Source organism: Panthera pardus, unplaced genomic scaffold, assembly GCF_024362965.1.
Source record: "Panthera pardus isolate Hobbes unplaced genomic scaffold, ASM2436296v1 HiC_scaffold_6, whole genome shotgun sequence".
NCBI classification, from domain to species: domain Eukaryota; kingdom Metazoa; phylum Chordata; class Mammalia; order Carnivora; family Felidae; genus Panthera; species Panthera pardus.
The window spans coordinates 124660451-124683263 of NW_026526991.1; the positions used below are offsets into that span (position 1 = coordinate 124660451).

General features: G+C 38.9%; 1 protein-coding gene across 1 annotated transcript in view; it reads right to left on the reverse strand.

Annotated features, from left to right (window-relative positions):
* Positions 1 to 22813, reverse strand: part of MRC1 (mannose receptor C-type 1) — a 98288-nt gene that overhangs the window by 44571 nt on the left and 30904 nt on the right. The window contains exons 6-9 of the mRNA XM_019460649.2: positions 20980 to 21126; positions 16007 to 16192; positions 7226 to 7383; positions 5306 to 5416 (exon numbers count right to left, since the gene is read on the reverse strand). Of these exons, the coding sequence (XP_019316194.2) occupies positions 5306 to 5416; positions 7226 to 7383; positions 16007 to 16192; positions 20980 to 21126 (602 nt within the window). The remainder of the gene's footprint in view (positions 1 to 5305; positions 5417 to 7225; positions 7384 to 16006; positions 16193 to 20979; positions 21127 to 22813) is intronic.

Below are 22813 nucleotides of genomic sequence, written 5' to 3' on the forward strand. Positions count from 1 at the left end.
TTTCAGTTTCCGCTCAGGTCATAATCTCACTGTTCTGTGAGTTCAATCCCCACATCAGGCTCCTCACTGACAGTGCAGAGCCTGCTTGAGATTCTCTCTCTCTCTCCTGCTCACACTTCTCTGTCTTTCTCAAAAATAAGTAAATAAACATTAGAAAAAAATTTTTTTAAAAAGCATCCCAACTCTTGATTTTTGCTCAGGTCATTATCTCACTGTTCATGAGTTCCAGCCCCATGTTGGGCTCTGTGCTGACAGTGTGGAGCATGCTTGGAGTTCTCTCTCTCTCCCTCTCTCTCTGCCCCACCTCCTTCACTCTGTCTCTCTCTAAAATAAATAAGTAAACTTTTTTTTTAAAGTACGGGTGCCTGGGTGGCTCAGTCGGTTAAGGGTCCGACTTCAGTTCAGGTCATGATCTTGTAGTTCGTGGGTTCGAACCCCTCACTGGGCTTTGTGCTGACAGATGGGATCCTGGAGCAGCTTCAAATTCTATGTCTCCCTCTCTCTCTGCTCCTCCCCCACTTGTGTTCTGTCTGTCTGTCTCTCTCAAAACTGAATAAACATTAACAATTTTTTTTAAAAGAAGGATAAAAAGAAGAATTAGTCTAATAACAGGGGAATTCCAGTGGCAAAAATAAAGGCCAGGAGAAAACGAAACAATATGTACACAGCACTGAGGCGCCTGAGCGGTTCAGTCAGTTAAGCATTTGACTCTTGATCTCAGCTCAGGTCACGAGTTCCAACCCTATGTTGGGCTCCATGCTGGGTGTGAAGCCTACTTTAAAATATATCATATCATATCACACACACACACACACACACACACACACACACACACGCACATACATACAGATAGCATTTTAAAACAACCTACCTAAATTATTACGCAAGGTAAGGGTGGATCAAGACATTTTCAGATAAAGACAGAGAGTTTTCCACTCCGAAATCACCAGTGAAGGAATCACTAAAAGTTTTACTTTGTCAAGGAAGAATTTTAAATCAGGAGGAATAAGAGAGCTGAAAGTCTACACTGAGCAAAGGAACCAATAAATGTGTGTGTGAATCCAGGTCTAAATGCCTGTGCAAACAGCAAAGATAACTAATTGCAGGTGGGAAGTTAAAGAATGGGAAATTAACGAGATGTGTGGTTTAAGCAAAATAAGTCAGTGGGAGAAAGATCAGTATCCTATGACTTCACTCATATGTGGAACTTAAGAAACAAAACAGATGAACATAGGGCAAAGGAAGGGAAAATAAGATCAAAACAGAGAGGGAGGCAAACCATAAGAGACTCTTAAATCCAGAGAACAAACTGAGGCTTGCTGGAGGGGAGGTGGGGGGAGAGGCTACATGGATGATGGGCATTAAGGGAGGCACTTGTTGGGATGAGCACTGGGTATTATATGTAGGGGATGAATCACTAAATTCTACTCCTGAAACCATTATTGCACTGTATGTTAACTGACTTGGATTGAAATAAAATTTTAAAAAAATACTCTAAAAAAATAATCATAAAATAAAATTAGAGATAGACTTTAAAAATAGAGGTTTATCAGTATTACATATTTAATTCTTACAAGAATCCTGTGAGATAAATAAACCTTAATGTCCCTATTTGAAACAAAACAAAACAAAAAAACAGAAGATGTGCAGTTTAGTTAATATATTGTATCCATGTAATTACCTAGCTGTGATACTATAGGCCTCACACGAGAAGTTCTCACCAAAGGTGGGGGAGTGGATGGCACAGGGGAATCCTCTGTACTCTCTTTCTCAATTTTTTGACAGTCTAACATGATTTCCAAGTTAAAAAAAAATGTTTTAATGTTTAGGTGGAATAATAAACTTCATTTTGTTCAGGAAGCAGAGAGATGTTGATTAACTTCAAGTTAGACATGCATGTTAAAAACATAAGGTTAACCACTGAAAAAAAAAAAAAAAAGAAATAGAATAATTCCCAAACCTGTAGAGGAGGAAAATGGGATAAAAATATTCCAGAGAACTAGTGGAATGCAGGAAAAGACAAACAAGATAGAAAGAAAACAGAACAGTAAATGAAATAAAGCTCAAAATGGTAAAACAAATACAAATATATAAATGTGCAAAAAAAATCCACACTCACATTTGCCGGTAAAAAGCCAAGAGTTCCTCAAATGAGATAAAAAATAAAAATGCAGATATATTTTTACAAGAGACATTCGATGACATACAACTATTAAAAGCTAACAGGCATTTCTAGGGAAATGCCAAGCAAAAGATAGCTTCTGTGGCAATTAATTTAAAATTGACTTTCTGGTCAAAAAAAGGATTAGTATGAATAAGGAAAATAATTACACTATCAAGGACTGACGCATCAGGAAGATATAATGCAGTTCAAAGCATATAAAACAAACATTGACAGAACTGTAAAGAGAATATTTTGTCAAGGAGACAAAATACTAGGAATGCAGAACATCTGAATTATACAAATCGTTAAAGTTTATCTAGTCACCATATAAAGATCCCTGAACCGAACAATCAAAGATCATTCTGTTCAAGCACACGCTGAATATTTACAAAATCTGACTATTAACTAGACCATAAAGAAAGTCTTGGCAAGTAAAAACAACCAAAACTGTATATAATCACAATGCAGTGAAATTAAAATCAATAGTTTCTAATTATTGAGAAACTAAAAATCAAACAAAATCCCCATCACAACCACCAAAACCACACACACACACACACACACACACACACACACACTCTCTCTCTCTCTCTCTCTCTCTCTCTCTCTCTCCCTCTCTCTCTCTCTTCTAAATAATTCGAGGATAAAATAAATCTTAATGGAAATAAAAAATATTTGGAAGTGAATCACAATGAAAGCACTAGATAACAAAACTTCATTTGGTTGGTCCACAGTTTTAAATTCACCTTTTATTTCTGCAAATATTTAAACACACATTCATAGTCGGTTAAGCGCCTGACTCTTGATTTTGGCTCAGGTTATGATCTCATGGTTCATGGGAGGAAGTCCCGTGTCAGCACAGAGCCTGCTTGGGATTCTCTCTCCTTCTCTCTGCCCCTGCCCCCACCCCTGTCTGTCTGTCTCTCTCTCTCTCTCTCGCTCTCAAAATAAATAAATACACATTAAAAGAAAAACACATTCGCTGGAATGTCATGTCCATTAATTCCACCATCTAAAGCACCCAGTAGTAGATTTTATAATTTTGGGTTTCAAACTCATCTGAGAGATTCCTGGAAAAGGGAACTTCTGTGTACAGAGTCTTTACATTTGCCTCTGTCCGACATCCAGGAATATCAGCGACTCAGGACCACTTTGCACTAGATTTCCCACAAAGGTAGCAACAAAGTGAAAAATGAACCTGAAATCAGGCCTGTGGTTTTGAATTCTCCAAAAGATCACGTCATCGCGTGCCCAGGCCCAGACCAAAAAAGAAATAAAAAAAATTTTTAAGTCTTGTTATCTTTCTTTACCGGTGAGTGGATTTTTTTTCCTAGTCTTCCTAGCTCTCTGAAGAAGTCATGCCTACAGAAGGTATTTTTAAACTGGCCAAATTATTTAACGTCTCTGGGCTTTAGTTTTCCCTTCTAATTAGGAGCATAGCATTTATCCTTTAAGGTCATTGGTGGCATAATAACCACACTCAACAAACAAACACTTGTGGATATTTTTTTTAATATTTCATATTACTACCCTAATGATTAAATTGGATTTTATCACATGTTGTAGATATGACAATGACTGGGCTATGTATATGTATACATATATACATACATAAACTATATATATATGTTACATATATATACATACATATACATACATATATATACACATATATATACATATATATACATACATATATGTATACATATATAAACTTTAATTGTATAGAAGTCATGAAATTTAAGGACTATTTATTATTTCTAGAAAATTACAATAATACACACATAAACACATATGCCTATGATTAGGCAAAGGATACATAAGTGCATTGGTAGAAAAACCAGTGGTCTAAGTGTAGAGACCTGGGGTCAGGATGCTGGGGTTCTAGCCTTGCTTCGGTACCCTAAGAAAGTCCAAGCTTCTCTGGGCTGAATTTCCAGAATGTAAAAATTAAAGGGAGGATTTTGATCACAAAAATCCTTGATGTCTCTAACAGTCTCTGATTTTCTGTATCTGCTCAATGTTTCTTTTTTCTTAAATTTGTTAATGTTTATTTACTTTTGAGACCAGAGAGGAAAGACACAGAATCTGATGTCGGTTCCAGGCTCTGAGCTGTCAGCACAGAGCCCAACACGGGGCTCGAACTCACCAATGATGAGATCGTGACCCGAGCCCAAATCAGACGATTTACTGACTGAGCCACCCAGGTGCCCCTGCTCAATGTTTCCTTCTAGTTTATTTGGACAGTACTGAATTGTGTTTCATGAACTCTCAGCTTTCTGGTGTTTGTTATAAGACGATCTGATCACAACATGACATGCTTGGAAAGAAAATTGGTTTCTACTTTATTTTTATCCAAGAGAAGTGAGAAAGGAAGAAAAGAGGAAGATGAGCAATTCAGCAGTTAAACAGGAAAATGAGAACCCAACAAACACCCTGTCTTCTGTAGTTTCTTTATGTGTTTAGAAACTGTTTCACAGAGGCCATTTGCTTCAACCTCAAAGAACTAGAAGAGTTACAGGGAGGTAGAATGCCAAGTGCGATACAGGTGAGGGGGATGGGCAGTAAGATGGCGAAGCTTTATCCACTTTAACTGATGGCTGACGGCTACTACCAACTCATCGGATCTCTCCCCTCCCAATGCAGCCATCTACTGCGAAGTATCCCCGTCAGACGTAGCCTTCTCAAAAATATTATAAATGGAGAAAAATGACAGGAGAGTTGGCTATCTGAAATTCATGGTTATCTTCTGGAAATGTTCCTACCACCTATGGGATCATCGACCACCAATAATACCTCAGTGACCCTTCTTTCCAGGACCTTAACCCATCTGACTCTCATTACCCTCACGAGGTTCCACGGGTGTGTGGTTTTATTCTCTGTTCTAGCTCCCCCATTTGGGGGTGGGAGAATTCCCCTGACGTTCTGAATCACATGCACCCATATTAACTGTAGAGGGCACCTGAAGAAGACTTCAGGGAGAACAAATACCAAATACTACTAACAAACAGTTGAACATTTAAAAAGTTAGAACATCTGACTACCTATGACAATGATACAACACATTCCCAGGCAAAAGTAAAGCCAAGATATCACAGAATATTTGCTGGTCTGAAATGATTGCATATGTTTTATACTCACTTTCCGGCAGCCTCTTTCTCCTTCTACTGTTCCTGAAGGTTGGGTTTGAGATTTCATCTTACAGATGTAGTCAAGAGGCCGCTCACAAGCCCTATCCACCCAGTACCCGTCCTACGGAAAGCAAAGGGAAAAAAAAATGAATGATTATCAGCTGTTTCACTCTGAGGCCATTTTCTTGTAATGGTGTCTCAGGAAAGGAAAACGAAGATTCGAGGTTCTTAAGAGAAAAATGGCATCTGTGAAAAGGAAAGGTGAATTGACATTTTATAAGTAAACAGCAAATTTGACTCCGGCTGCAAAGACGTGAAAAGCTATTGGGGCCCCAATATGTTTTGATACTATGGCTATCCATGCCACTGTGTAGAAGGATCTAGAGAGAAACTAAAAATGCTTGTAAGCCCCTAAGTGATTATGCCAACAGAAGGTCTACATGCAGCCTCTCCCATCAGCTGTTTTCAAGTTAACCAAGTACAGAGAAAGCCTTCCAGAAAAACTCCCTCACCCAACACACCAAACTTGAAAACACACCTTGAAACCAGTCATCTCTCCTCCCTTTTCCAATTTGTACTGAGGAGTGTCCTCCCGGGTCTATGACTCTGCCCTCCAGCCTGCTTCAGATTCCACCTTCTCCCCCTTCCTCAACGACTGCACATCAAAATGACCTCTCCTCTCCTTCAGTCTCCTACAGACTCCTTCTGTATTGTCTGCCTCTGGTTCCTCATTTCTCACTCAGTTGCAACCTACTGCCATCTGGTCCTCAATCTTCAGCCAGAGTGAGAGCTATACATTGAAAAGTTGGTTTAGCCACTCCTCAGCTAAGGCATGTTTTCTCAGTCTCAACACTCGCCAGCTTTCCTACCTGTCCGTCCACCTCTAACTCCGTGCTTTCAGCCATATTGTCCTTCAGTTCTTTATAAGAAGGATGTTTTCTGGTTTCCTCTTCCCAGGACACACTTCTGCCTACCCTTTCAATAGTTTATACCTGCTCTTTTCTTAAGCTTTCAATTAATCACAATGAGGGGCACCTGGGTGGTTCAGTTGGTTGAGCATCTGACTGCGGCTCAGGTCACGATCTCATAGTTCGTGAATTTGAGCCCTGCATGGGGCTGTATGTGACAGGTCACAGCCTGAAGCCTGCTTTGGATTCTCTGTCTCCCTCTCTGTCTGCCCCTCCCCTGCTCGGACTCTGTCTCTCTCTCTCTCTCAAAAGTAAATAAACATTAAAAAAAAAACAATCACAACAAAAACAACCACAATGATGAAACAGCAGCTAATACTTATTGAACAACTGGTTTGGGGCAGTCACGGTACTTGTTATACACATTAACCCATTCAATCCTTACACTCACTGTTAAGCTGGGTACAATTAGTATGCCCTTTTCATGAATGAGAAAATAAGCCAGGCATCCAGACCCAGCCTCTTAACCACCGTGTTCGTCATCCATTAATAAAAGATAACCTGATGATATTCTTCTGTCACTAAACTCCTATTTAGGCCGTGGAAGCAATCTTTTCGTATTTGACATCTCCACGTAACCTAAAAGAGCAAACGTAGCTCTCCAGGTACAGAGGGCAGACGGTGAAACCCAGAAGAGATCTAAGTGCATCTGCTCAGAGCAACCAGTCAAAAGTTGAACCAAAGCTCTAATGTGATCAGTCAAGTTGTAAGAATTGCCATTTAGAACCCAGCACAGGAACAAGACGAATATGTTGGTTACTGGTTAATTTCACCCCTGCACCAAATGTTTCTATCTGCTGCTTTTCTCTTCCCCTTGAAAATTTGACTTCGCCAAACAATAGAAACACAGATAGATCACCTAGACTAGAAGCAACCTAAACAATAATAATATGTAATAAGCGAGGCAGAATGGAACATACCCTGTGGCTTTTGCTAGGCATCAGCAAATAAAGTTGCCTTACCTTGCCTTTCATTACAACGCAATCTTCCTGCCTGTTGTTTTCATGGCTTGGTTCCCCCCGCAGCCATTTAGTAAATGTTACCGGGGTGCCATCGCTCCACTCAAAATACATTTGGATCTTGATGTCATTTAAGCCAATCCATAACTCATCATCTGGCTCTAAAGAGGAAGAAAAACATGAAATCAATGTACACATGTTTTCTTTCCTAAAATCAGGAGGTTATCGGGAAAGGAAGGCTCCCTGCTTTATTAACAAAAGTTCGACTCCCTTAAGATTATAACAGATAAAAGACCATTCTCTTGAGTGTTAATCTGACGTGTCAACTACACTTTATGTTGTCAATATTAGTTTCATTGAGCAACGTATTCTTTACATTGTGAAGGCAACTGTATTCTTTTATTGTACAAGTGTAACTTGTATCTCCTGGGAGTTGCTAAAATGAGGCTGAGGTTGGTCCATCATTACCCCCTGTTTTGTGAAGCTACTCTTTTGTTATAAATAACTTTCCATACAAACTGTACTCATTGTGTTGGAAATATGACAGCTTACTTATACATTGCTCTATTTGACTATCATTAAATCTCATGAATGTTTTAAAGTACTATTAAAAACCACTTCTAGTTTACTTACTATGTTATTATTAAGAACATTCCAGATATTAAAGCTTAATAACTGTACTAGGAGTGAGAAAATATATAAATGAAGGAGTTGAGCTGTCTCTCCCGACATTTAGGACTTATTTATTGGTCTATAAATATAAATGAATCTGTAATCATGTTCACCATAAAATACCAGACAAACTCAACTAAGTAACAAATAAACGTTAAAACAAAAATAACCAGGTACAGATACAAAATATCATCATTTTGTTTTAAAGTTCTATGAAGAACATTATTGACCTTATCTGTAGTTATAATTCCAAAAATATTATAACTAAAATTGAACAAAATGTAAGGCCTAAGTCTTCATGCCTAGAAACATATGTTTGCAAATTTAAAAAAATTAATGAATATTTAATTTGTTCTACTGGAAATTTCATCATGAATGCTTGACTTTCGGCCTTTAAATGGCAAAAATAAAATTACTTGCCAAAGGACTATAAAGATGATGTTGTAGTAGAAAATGAGAAAAATGCCACACTAAATAGGAATCTCCCTAAATGGTTTAATCTCTTCCTCCTAAACGTTGTCTCCCAACTTGCTTTTGGAGAAGTCACTGATTGGCCCATTGCCAGCCCCAGCAGATGTTTCCAGCACCTTGAGGCATGAATGACGGTGCCAGGATGAAACCCTTTTCCTTTCACTTAATTTGGCAGCTCATGATCTTTTGGGCAGCAAATGTAGGCTTCAAAATGACCTCATATGCCCTTTCAGGATTTAGGTTCAAAGCTAATAAAAACCTAAACTCTCCCCTCGCCCCCGCAATAAGTAAATAAAATAAAAATAAAACCCGAAACTCCCAAGGCCCACAGTTAAAATAAAGTGTTAAGAGTTCCCTATAACATTTTTTCTTACTACATTGTGCACCCCCATCTAGCTTTTGTAATTCCTAAACACAGCCTACACTCTATAAAAATATATAATACACAAGCGGAAAAAGTCGTTAAACCAATTGTTATGAGTCTGTTAGGGAAGCTGTCTTAGTTGATGTAGTCATAACCTAGGTGCGCAAGTCCCAATTTCTCCACTCTATTTCCACAATCAGTATAAAAAATATCCAAAAAAAAAGATAATTATCTCAACTAGCTAGAAAAATTTTTCTAGGCTTTTGATCCAGAAATAATAATTTTACAACTTTTCTTTACCTTTATCCATATTATTTTCACTGTTTTAAATAAAGAAGTCTTATCCATGACAAAAAAGGGAAGGTTTCCCTAGTAAAAATTTATTAATTCCTCTTCTGAATTGAAAATCAACCTCTGGGGCGCCTGGGTGGCTCAGTCAGTTGAGCTTCTGACTTCGGCTTAGGTCATGATCTCACAGTTTGTGAGTTTGAGCCCCGCGTCAGGCTCTGTGCTGACAGCTCAGAACATGGAGCCTGCTTCAGAGTCTGTGTCTCCCTCTCTGTCTCTGACCCTCCCCCGTTCATGCTCTGTCTCTCTCTGTCTCAAAAATAAATAAACATTAAAAAAAATAAATTTTAAGAAAAGCAACCTTTGCCAGAGGCAGTTCAAGATGGCAGCACGGAAGGATCCTGAACTAACGTCCTCCCATGCAGACAACAAATCTATAGCTACATATGGAACAATTCCCTCTGAAAGGAGCCTGAGAACCAGCTGAACAACTACAGTACAACAAAAACTGAAATACGGGTAGGAGAAACAGAGACCTCGTCTTGCCAAAAACTCCACCAGGGTGTAGCCACCCACCATCAGGAGGGTCTCACAAATATGGAACTTCTCCTCAGGGAGTAATGGGTTTGTGTCTCACACCAGGCACCCCCCACTCTCAGGATGTGTGCTGGAGAGATAATCCCCCCAAATGTCTGGCTTTGAAAACCAATGGGGCTTAAATCCAAGAGAACCATAGGGCTGTAGGGAACAGAGAATCCACTCATGAAGATGTCACATGTGGACTTACTCACCCCAGGGCCCGGGGAAAAAGTAGAGCCTAGACCACTTGCAAAGGAGATTCACTTGATAATCTTAAAACTTCTGCCAGAGGGGCAAAAGCCTGTTGGAACTCTCTCCAGAGAAAGATGTTGATAGGCACCGTTTTACCTTCCTCCTCTACCTTGCTTGAGCCGCACTGGTTGCCACCATTTTTGCCCTATCAATCTGATCCACTATTGCCCACCCCACCACACTGATGCTGCAGCCCTTCCAGAGGCAGGGGCAAGGGCCCCATGCCCCATGCCACTACTGCAGCCCCAGAAACAGCAGGTACCATTCTGCTTCCTCACAGCATTTCCATGCACAGCCAGCACAAAGGATGCCCGTTGAATCTTGGGCTCCGGTAGCCAGGAGGGACTGTACGTCTGGGCCCCATAAGTCTGAAACAATTGCAAGAACAGTTCAAGAAATGAGTAATGAGCAGAGCAAAGTTAAATGGTAAGGATGATGCCCACACAGGGCCACCACTTTAAGACTGAGAGAGATTACTGTCTCAGAGAGGGACAAACAAAATGAAGAAACAGAGGGGGCGCCTGGGTGGCTCAGTCGGTTGAGCATCCGCCTTGGGGCTCAGGTCATGATCTCGCAGTCCGTGAGTTCAAGTCCTGCATCAGGCTCTGTGCTGACGGCTTGGAGCCTGGAACATGCTTCAGATTCTGTGTCCCCCTTCTTTCTCTCCCCGTCCCCCACTTATGCTCCGTCTCACTTTGTCTCTCAAAAATAAATAAATTAAAAAAAGTTTTTTTAAACCAGAGGAATATATTCCAAATAATTAAACAAAGAAAAAAGAAACAAGATAAAACCCAAGAAAAAAACTTAAAGAAATGGAGATAAGTAATTTACACATACACAACATTCCATCCAAAAACAGCAGAATATGCATTCTCTTTAAGTACACAAGGAACACTCTTCAAGAAAGACCACATGCTAGACCACAAAATAAGTGTCAATAAATATACGAAGATAGTATGAAACCAGAGATCAACTACAAAAAGAAAACTAAACATCTAACTTTATACCTAACGGAACTAGAAAAAGAAAAAATAAAACCCAAAGTTAGTAGAAAGAATGAAATTAAAAAGATCAAAACAAAAATAAATGAAAGAGAGACTAAAAAGATAACAAAAAAGATCAATGAAATTAATAGCTGGTTCTTTGAAAAGATAAACAAAACTGACAAACCTTTAGCTAGACTCAATCATATAAAAGGAGAGAAGGTGCAAATAAATAAAAATGGAAATGAAAGAGAAGAAATTACAACTGATAGCAAAGAAATACAAAGTATCATAAGATACTACTATGTGCAATTATATTCCCACAAATTGGACAAACTAGAAGAACTTGATAAACTCCTAGATATATACAATCTTCCAAGACTTGATCATAAAGAAATACAAAATCTGAACAGACCAATTAATAGTAAGGAGAAGTAATCAGTAATCAACTCCCCCCCCCTCAAAAAAAAAGTTTAGGGTCAGATGACTTCACCAATGAATTCTACCAAACATTCAAAGAAAACTTAAAGCCTATTTTTCTCAACTTTTCCAAAAAATTGAACAGGAAGGAAAGCTCCAAAACTCATTTTATGAGTGTAATATTGCCTCAATACCAAAAGCAGACAAAGATAACACACACACACACACACACACACACACACACACACACACAAAATTATAGGCCAATATCCCTCATGAACATAGATGAAAAAATCCTCAATAAAATGTAGCAAACAGAATTCAACAATGCATTAAAAGGATCATGACCTTTGAGATTTATTCCAGGGATGCAGGGATGGTTCAATATCTGAGAATCAATTAATGTGATGCACTACACTAACAAAATGAAAATACAAATCATGTCATCATCTCAAGGGAGGCAGAAAAAGCAGTTGACAAAATTCAACATCCATTTATGATAAAATCTCTCAGCCAATTGGGTATAGACAGAATGTACAGTAACATAATAAAGGCATATATTGTGAGCCCACAGCTAACATACTGAATGTGAAAAGCTAAAAGTTTTTCCCTTAAGAACAGGAAAAAGACAAGGATGGCACTTTTGCCACTTTTATTCAACATACTATTGGAAGTCCTAGCCAAAGCAATTAGGTAAGAATAAAAAATAAAAGGCATCTAAATTAGAAAGGAATAAGTAAAACTATCAGGATTTGTGATGACATGATTTTACAGACAACCCCAAAGACTCCACCAAAAGAAAAAAATGTTAAAACGAATAAATTGAATAAAGTTGCAGGATACAAATAAATTTAATAAAAAATCTGTTGCCTTTTTATACACTAACAATGAACTATAAGAAAGAGAAATTAAGAAGACAACCTCATTTTCAATTTCATCAGAAAGAATAAAATACCGGGGAATAATTTAACCAAGAAGGTAAAAGAAAATTCTAAGACACAAATGAGAGAAATTGAAGAAGACACAAATAAAAAGATAGTCCATGCTCATGGATTGGAGAAAGGACAGTCTCTTCAGTAAATGTTGTTAGGAAAACTGGAAGCCACTTACAAAAGAATGAAACAGGGCCACTATCTTATACCATACACAAAAATTAATTCAAAATAAAGACTTACATATAAGTCTGGAAACCATAAAACTCCTAGAAGAAAATGTTAGCAGTAAGCTCTTTGACAATGCTCTTGGTAATACTCTTTTGGCTCTGACTCCAAAGGCAATGGCAACAAAAGCAAAAATAAACAAATGGGACATCAAACTAAAAAGTTTCTGCACAGCACAGGAAATTATCAACAAAATGAAAAAGCAACCATACTGAATGGAAAAAGACATTTGAAAATCACATATTCATTAATGGTTTATATATAAACTATATAAAGAATTCATACAGTTCAATAACAGAAAAACAATCTGATTTTAAAATAGGCAGAGGATCTGAATAGAAATTTTTCCAAAAAATACATATAGATGGCCAACAGACACGTAATAAAAGATGCTCAAAATCACCAACCATCAGGGAAATGCAAATTAAAGCCATATGAGATATTACCTGACACCTACCACAATGACTATTCTCACAAGGACAAGAATAACGAGTGTCTGCGAGGATGTGGGGAGAAGGGAACCCTCATGCACTCTTAGTGGGAAAGTAAATTGTTGCAGCCACTGTGGAAAACAGTATGGAGGTTCTTCAACAAATTAAAAGTAGGACTACCAGATGATACAGCAGTTTCACTTCTGGGTATTTAAAAAAAAAAAATCACAAACACTAACTCAAAAAGATATATGCACCCCCATGTTCATTGCAGCACTATCTACAATAGCCACGATATAGAAATGCCTAGGTGTCTATCAATGGATGAATAAAGAAGATATGGTATATATATATATATATATATATATATATATATATATATATATATGTTCCATTGCATGTACACACACACACACACACACACACGCACACACTCAAATACTATTAAAGCCATAAAAAAAGAATAAAAACTTTCTAGGGGCACCTGGGTGGCTCAGTCGGTTAAACATCTGACTCTTGATTTCGGCTCAGGTCATGATCTCACAGTTCATGACATCGAGCGCTCCTTCGGGCTCTGCGTTGACAGGGCAGAGCCTACTTGAAATTCTTATTCTCTATCTCTCTCTGCACCCTCTTCCTCTCTCTCAAAAGTAAATAAAATAAATATTCAAAAATTTGTTTCAAAAAAAGAATAAAATCTTCCCATTTACGACAACAGACAACATGGATGGACCTTGAGGGCATTATGCTAAGTGAAATAAATCAGACACAGACAAATACCATTTGCTCTCACGTATATGTAAATTTAAGAAGCAAAACAAATGAGGGGCACCAGGGCGGCTCAGTTGGTTGAGCTTCGGACTTTGGCTCGGGTCATGATCTCATGGCTAGTGAGTTCGAGCCCCACATTGTGCTCTGTGCTGACAGCTCAGGGCCTGGAACCTGCTTCCGATTCTGTGTCTCCTTCTCTCTGCCCCTCCCCCTCTTGCGCTCTGTCACTCTTTCTCTCCAAAGTAAATAAGCATTTTAAAAAGACTTGTTTTTTAAAATAAAAAACAAAACAAACGTACGGACAAAACAAAGCTCAGATACAGAGAATAGATTTGTGGTTGCCAGAAGTAAAGGCAGGGGGTTGGGGGGAGATGGGTGAGGGCACCAAGAGGTTCAAACTTCCAGTTATGAATTCAAAAATCACGGAAGTGTAATGCACAGCACGGTGACCAGAGTCAATGCAGGTAACCAGGTTTAGTGCAGTGATCATGATGCAATGAACACACATGTGCAATCAAGGTTGTACACCTGAAACTGATAAAAAGTATGTCAATTATGCTTCAATAAGAAACGAATAAATAAGTAAATAAATAGAAGCAACCTTTGCCACCAGCTTCGCTACATAACTATAGCAATAAACATATCAGCTTCTGCTATTACTGCATCATGTTATAGAAAGTAGAGCACAATTTGCTCTTTGGGCCTATGGCCTCTTAACGAAGCTGTTTTTCACGGATTCATTTGTAACACTTTATCACCTGCTATACGTATCATGACTTGTAGGTCGTGATATTATTCAGACCTATCAGTCTTGATCCCATTATTACCGTCTAGTCTGATTTCTCCAGAAGGAGTAAATATAAAATCGAGAAATGGCGTCCAGGCGGCAGCAGGCTACCATCAGGGCCTAGGAACATATGCGCAGGGGAAAGAATCCCATCTGGCACCGGTGTAGGAGTCCTAGTGCTTTGGGGTCTTTGCAGTCTCTCTCTGGGACGACTTTACCAATTCCTGTCTATTTGTCAACTGTTTGGTCTTTTCCCCTCGCCACGGACTCCTATCAACGTTCAGGCTCTACGTGTCAGGAAGCAGCCCTCACCATCGTCACCAGCCATTTCCTCTTGTTTTGCTGGCTGGAAATGGACAGCTGCAGCTATTTAGAAGTCCCACGGGTGGAAGCAGAAAATGATAAACATTTAATCAGCAGGTATCGCCGAACGCCCGTTATCGTTAGGTTCCTCCCCGCCCGCCGCCCCTTCACGGTGAGTGTTCCCAGCTCCTTCTCCCCAGTGTTTTGTTTGTTGGTTTGTTTGTTGACAGAACCAGTTTTTGAAAGCTTTGCAATATTTTGTTTAGTACATGTTCTATATAATCTTTAAATTACATCCCTAACAAGGGAGGCATAAATTTCTTTAAAAGATTTAGGCCAACACCCAACCACCCCAATAAAATATCCTGGTTGTTTTGTTTTGTTTTTTTGCTGCTCAACACTGTGACAGCACTAGCTAGGTTAACAAAGAAAATAAAGGCACCTGGGTGGCTCAGTGGGTTGAGAGTTCGACTCTTGATTTCAACTCAGATCATGATCTCACAGTTGGTGGGTTCCAGCCCTGCATCGGGCTCCGCACTGGTGGTGCGGAGCCTGCTTGGAGTTCTTTCTCTCTCCCCTCTCTCGCTCTGCCTCTCCCCTGCTTGCTCTCTCTTTTCCTCAAAATAAATACATAGACTTAAAAAAAAAAGGAAAATCCAGAGTATGAGATTTAGAGATGTTTCTGCTGAGAGAAAACATGGGCACTAAGAAAGAAAATACAGGGGCTCCTGGGTGGCTCAGTCGGTTAAAGCATCCAATTTCAGCTCAGGTCACGATCTCACCGTTCCTGAGTTCAAGCCCCATGTCACGCTCTGTGCCAACAGCTCAGAGCTTGGAGCCTGCTTCTGATTCTGTGTCTCCTCTCTCTCTGCCCCCCTACCACTCATGCTCTGTCTCTCTCTCTCTCTCTCTCTCCAAAATAAAATAAACATTTAAAAAAGAGAGAGAAAGATCTTTTAAAAAAGGAAGAAAATACATATACACAAATACTTCCAATAAATATTATTGACAAATTTAAGGTAGGCTGCTCTGAATCCGGATTATACAGGGAAAAACAATATTTTTTAAACTACCTATTAACTGATTACATATCAAAAGAAAAATAAGTCAAATTCTCTTTTTGTGATACAAACTCTTTAAATTTCTAAACAATGTTTTACTTTCATGCAGGATTAATATTTGTTGTATTAAATAATCTAACTATTAATTTTAAATCACTAAGTTTAACATTTATGATTAAATTTTCTAGTGATGGGAGGAGAGCGGGAGGAGCCAAACATATTACAGATTTAAAGGTTCTCACCATATCCCAGCTGGGAGAAGATAAAGTCAAATTCCTCGATGCTGTGGATACTGGCTAGATCACCACCTTCCTTCCTACATGCAGTCAAGGCATCTCTTTGGATTTTCTTCTCCTCTCTGTAAATCTTGTAGCAGTGGCCTGCATATGGCCACCACTGGCTTGGACAGTTAGTGGGCACATCACTTTCTAGAGAAAAAAGAGTTTGGAAAACATTTAAGAGGGAAGGTTGTTCTCGTTATAACAAAATTTTCCATCATTCTATATAAAAAAACAGTTCATAGTTATAAGCAACTAAAGGTAATATTTGTTTTTCATCTTTGGCATACATATTCACAAAAGATAAACCAGGTTGGGTTTGCTTTTCAACTAAAAACTATACGAATCCATCTTTCATTTTAAAATAAAACTACAGGTACCTGAGTGGCTCAGTCGGTTAATTGTATGACCTCGGGGCAAGGATCTCATGATTCGTGGGATCGAGCCCCACACCAGGCTTTGCACTGACAGCTCAGAGCCTGCTTCAGATTCTCTGTCTCCTCCTCTCTCTGACTCTCCCCTACTCACACTGTCTCACTCTCTCTCAAAAATAAACATTTAAAAAATAATAATAAAATAAAATAAAGCTACATGTGAAAACTCTTTTTTTAAAAAAATTATACCTACAAAGCCACACTAAGATGCAACAGATCGTCGCATTTTATCGTCAGCAAACCTGTACTAAGCACGTTATGTAAATGTTGGAGGCACAAAAGATTTGACATACAATACATTCCTTAAAAGATTTCAATTTACTTTGATTTTGTGGACACTAGGGAGCCAATCATTCCTCAGAAGAAGGGCAATACTCAGAAAACAAGCACAAAAACTGGGTTAAAATGGGGAATAGAACGGGTGGGGGCAGAAGGGCCAACAACGAGCCACAGAGACCAACCACAGCAGCATGAGCTGGCCACCTGTGCCTCTGCCCCAGCCCATTGCCTCTGGCTTGCTCCCACAAGGTGGCATGTGATCCTGTGGTGATCACAGGGAATTCGATTCAGAAGTCTTTCAGGCAACACCTGAGTTTGCCACAAGTTGTGTGACCTTGGGCAAGTCACATCACATGAACCAAAGTAACCATATATAACATAACCATATTAACCATACTAATATTAAACTACCCATCCTCACTGTGTTCTTCTGAACTACAAAGCATCTGAGATAACGTTCCTATAAACTGCAAATACCACACAATTATTATTTAAGTCAATAGGTCATAGTGGCCAACATCCTAATTATTACTACTAATAGTTACGGCCAAATTTCATAAATCTTGATTTCGCATTGCAAAAAAATGTACTGTAATAGTCATGAGCTGGGGAAAGTGAAGGGAAAGATGCGTGGGGCAGAGACTCATATTATTCATCCTTGTATGCCCTAGAACCGGCATGGGCCTGCCATATGGCAGCGGTGATGAATGCGGGTCAAGAAAAAGAGCGGAAGATATATGTGCTACACGGCAGCTTCGCGTTACCGTTTACAGAAACGATTTCAAACTGCAGTTTAGCAATGCACCTTGCTTACAGAGGGACCGTATTACCAAATGAACGTTAATTAGTATATGTGTTTGGTAGTACATGTTCTCAGATGTGCTGCCTTAGTAAATGTTCAATACAGTGAATGTTTGTTATTCATTTCATGAATCCCTTAAAGCCATTTTTCCTTAAAGACTGGGACTGTCTGCCACATCTTTGTTTGAGTCCAGGATTCGGTTTACAGTAGTCATTTAAGTAAACGGTCACCCACGATGACTGCATCACTGTAACAGTAAAAAATGCACATACTTAAAAATTCTAGCCCCTCAGTACAATTGAGATATTGCACACTGTCACGTTGCAAAAAAAAAAAAAAAAACCAGAAAGAAAAGAAAAGGAAAGGAAAGGAAGGAAGGAAGGAAGGAAGGGAAAGAGAAAGAAAGAAAGAAAGAGAAAGAAAGAAAGAAAGAAAGAGAAAGAAATAAAGAAAGAAGGAAAGAAAGAAAGAAAGAAAGAAAGAGAAGAAAAAAAAGAAAGAAAGAAAGAAAGAAAAAGAAAGAAAGAAAGAAAGAAAGAAAGAAAGAAAGAAAGAAAGAAAGAACAAACTTAGTATAACTCTGGAGCCCTCTGGTGGGATATTTTGATTTTGCTACCTAGGAAGCTGAAAATGCAGCAAATGCTGAGGACCTCAAAAACTGAACGGATAACCTTAAAAAATATCTTAAAACATGAGGATAACCAATGAAAAGGAGTTCCATGGGACAGCCACAAAAGATCACCCGTTCCTGTAGAGCAACACCGTCCAACAGAGATATAATGTAAGCCACAAATGAGAGCCACATACATAGTTTTAGATTTGCTAGTAGCCACGTTAAATAAAAGCAAATAGAAATGGGTAAATTTAATGTTAATAATATATTTTATTTAACGCAAAATATTTTCATGTCAACATGTGATCAATAAAAAATAAATAATGAGATATTTTATGTTTTCACATGCTAAGTCTTGGAAATGCAGTATGTATTTTACACTTAGGGCACATCTCAATTCAAACTAGCCAGGCTTCATGCTCTCAATGGCCACTTGTGGTTAAGTGGCTACCGAATGGGGCAGTTCAGGTTTAGAGACCCAGGATTTGTGAATAAACAGGGTAGCATTGGAAGGACCAACAAGGTACAAGGTAGAACTCTTGCCCAAGAGGGTCACCAATCATGGGTACTGTGTCATTTTCTTTTTTTTTAATGTTTATTTATTTTTGAGACAGAGAGAGACAGAGCATGAATGGGGGAGGGGCAGAGAGAGAGGGAGACACAGAATCGGAAGCAGGCTCCAGGCTCTGAGCCATCAGCCCAGAGCCCAACACGGGGCTCGAACTCACGGACCACGAGATCGTGACCTGAGCTGAAGTCAGACGCTCAACCGACTGAGCCACCCAGGCGCCCCTGTACTGTGTCATTTTCACTCTCATATGCTTTTCCAAGCTCTGGTTTATTTGAATTTATAGATAAGACAGAACGATTAACCCAGGAAATACAGAGAAATTCAAAAACCAATGTCAAGGGGCGCCTGGGTGGCTCAGTCGGTTAAGCGCCCGACTTCGGCTCAGGTCATGATCTCACGGTCCGTGAGTTTGAGCCCCACATAGGGCTCTGTGCTGACAGCTCAGAGCCTGGAGCCCGTTTCAGATTCTGTGTCTCCCTCTCTCTCTGCCCCTCCCCTGTTCATGCTCTGTCTCTCTCTGTCTCAAAAATAAATAAACGTTAAAAAAAAACACAAAAAACCAATGTCAAAGTGAACGTTAGCAGGTGAAACAAGGCAGGTATTGTAGAGAGATAAGAATAACTTACTGAAGTCTTGACAGTATGAATGAATTTTCACAGAAAGAACAGGTATTAATATTTCCCCTTACAGATGAGGAACCTACAACGGGGGAGTTAAGAACAAGGCTAAATTCCAGAATTCTGCTTCCTGTACCAGGGAAGCTATAAAACAACTATTCTCCTCTTCCCCAAAGTGGCAATTCCAAATCTTCTGAAGAACTGTATGAGCTTTTCCAAGAAGAAAGAATCATACTATTTCTCCTATGGGAGGAAGAGAGGATATGAAGTACAAAGGCGACTGAGGTCTCCTGGACAATGCCTGCAGTCAAAATGGTGCCTCTGTAAATATCAAACCCAAGAACCATGACCCTTATCTGGAGATCTTGACCATATCTGTATCTATTAAAATTGCAAACACACCCACTCTCTGATCCAGCAACACCACTGTGAGGAATGATCACATGCACGAAATGGCACGTGTAAAAAGTCAGTCAGTCTAAGATTGTTTGTAATAATAAAAAGTTGGAAGTAAATTGAAGGTCCATTAATAGGTGACTGGTGAAAAAGTCTACATGGTCTCTCTCTGCAATGGCTATGGTGCAGCCATAGAAACAAAGAGGCTATTTATGTATCATATGGAAAGATGTCCAAAATTTTTAAGTGAAAAAAAGTCGAGAATATATGTACAGTATGCTTCCATTTGCATAAAACAGAAAAAAATAATTATCAGCATATTTTTTATATATTTATTGAGTAACCAGGTGAGGATAAACACCCAGAAACAGCTCTTTACCAGGGAGGAGAAATGGGTGTTAGAGGTAAGAGGTGGAAGGAAAATACTATTATTTTCTATCATTTTGTGCCTTTTGACTTTACAGCCAGGCAATGAAATTGATTTTACAAGTCCAGGAGAAAAGTCAAGAATGCCACACTGTCCAGTTTCTCCAGAAGAATCCATCCAGCCATACATCCAGCCATACAGCCCTTTAGAGCATTAAGTGTCCCTGCAAAAACAGCTTATAGTGAAAAAAGTGTAGATTGTTTGCTTTTCGTCAAGGCAAAAATGCCTTAGTAATTTAATTCTTCTATAAAAGTATAAGAGAGAGCATAATTGGATTCTTTTCCCAGAGTCTATCCTAAATGTAAAAGTAAGTTAGTACTTTTGGGATGTTTTATCCCATTTCTGTGAAGACTTCCATTTGAGATGCTAAACTTACAGCATTAGAGCCTATATGGAGCCTTAAACAGTGAGAATATAATAAAAACATCCCTTTCAGATATTTATGTCCTCTCTTGGATTCCAGTTTTGTCACATGTGCAAGTTTTATATATCCTCTTAATATCCTTTTCCTCATCTAGAATGTGTGAATAATCATGCCTACCTCACAGGGCTGCTGTGAGGACAGAATTCTGATTGCTGTTCTTTCAAAGGCTTTGTGCATGCCTGAACACCACAGCACACTCCGGAAATGTTACTGCCCATCACCAGTAACCAACAAAAAGAAATTCTGTAGGAACATCATTATATTTACTCCATAAATTATCAACAAACCCTCTCATTTCACGCAGTTATGTAAGCTATGATTTTCTTCTTTCAGTGATAATATTTTATACACTTCAGATCAAATGGATCACTCACCAGAGGGAATCACAAAAGAATTCAAAGTTGTGTTGCCTTTTTTGCAAATATAGCCTAGCTTCTGAACACATTCCAGATTTTCCCATTTAGCATTTTTCCCAGGATTTAATGACACACAGCTTTTTCCAGGTTCTGTTGATGGACTTCCTTTGGGGAAAAGGAAAAAATCACAGTGGGATTATCATAGGTAATACAAGTAAATAGCCCCCCAAAACCTCACGTCTTCATCCTTGGGATTTAATGGATCTCCATTCTGTTATCTGCCGCAAATTCACCAAGAAAGCTTTTACTGACTGACTGCAGAGCAAAAGACATGTTGCGTGTCTATTTCTTTACTTGTTGTTGGACCATTTCGATGTCTAAAATGTTGATTATACACGCTTGCTTCTCTGAAATAACTTCCCCCTCCCCCCCCCCCCCCGCCACCAGAATTTCAACAAGAAAAGCTAGGGCTTATAATCCTGAACAGCCTTCACACTGGGTTTGGTTATGTATAACAGAGAGGTACTGAACAAAATACAAGAGACGTGATGCTCTAAAGCAGCCATATTTAAAAAAGGTGGACACCTACCAAACAGCTAAGTAAGGCTAACTGTGAAGAGCAAACTAGAGAATTTCTGAACACGGGAAAAATTTCCCCAACTAGGGAGAGGAGACAGAGAGGACGACAGTGAAGAGGAGAAAGACAAGAGGAGGAAAGCTTGGGAAGCAACATGACACAGGAAATGCCAATCAAGTAAACGCGAAACTAAGATTGTTCCTCAAGATTTTCAACCCAGTCTACCGAAGAGTTTTAACTGCTAACCCCTCATCCCCTATCTTACTGAAAACTGATAAAAGAACCAGATAAAGTCAACGTCGGGAAGGCAACGGATACAGGCAATGATACCCACATCTCTCATGCGTTTTTGCTCGTTCATGTAGGATTTTAAAACCAGTACTCTGAAAACTAGTTCTGTCTCACACCTGAAGCCAAGGTGATGAGCCACAATTTATTAATGACTCTGCTTTGTGACCTGCCACATGTATATAACCCAGACCTGGACCTCACTTTCCCTTCCTGCAAAATGAGAATCACATCACCTGCTCCGTAAAGCTTTTGTCAGAAATTTTTAGAAGTAGTGAAATAGCACACAAAGCAAACCACTGTTAGTGATAAGGACTTTAACACAGCAATTAATTGTCTGTAAATGGCTACCATGGTTATGTGTTGCTTGATCAAAATTTTATGCAATGACCATTGCTGATATTCCACAAGGTTTCTAATTTTAGTTGGAAGAAACTCTCCTATTATTTCAGAAGGTGATTTGATCTTGTGCCTACTACTTCCCAGGAATTTGGTTTAATTTCTTTCCCTTTATCATTAATATTCCAGTTTCATCGCTCACTTTCACTGAAGTTATACCCCCTCTTTTCTCACTGAACTCTGGGAATGCAAGTGCAATGCAAATTAAATATTACAGTCATCACTCCAAAACTGTAAGGTAAATAAAGAGACTTGCCCGACATACAATAACTAAGCAACAAAGAGTAAACTCTATTTCCTGAAAAAAAAAAAAGATCATTATTGATTGATCTGATTGAGCCCAACTGCCATTCTCCCATTTAATTGGACTTTAATCCTCACCCACAAAACTGACATCTGATATTGCCTTACAATGTTGATTTCCCATGTTGTAGAGGCAAATAGAGATGACTCTAGCGACAGTCCCGTAACTATGCATGGAAGGAACGCACTGGAAATGGAATTTCAGAGTTAAAAGCAAATCAATTTAAACCAATGATTAGTTGGTTAGTTCTGAGCATTTTCTGTCCTCCAAAAAATTAGAACGCT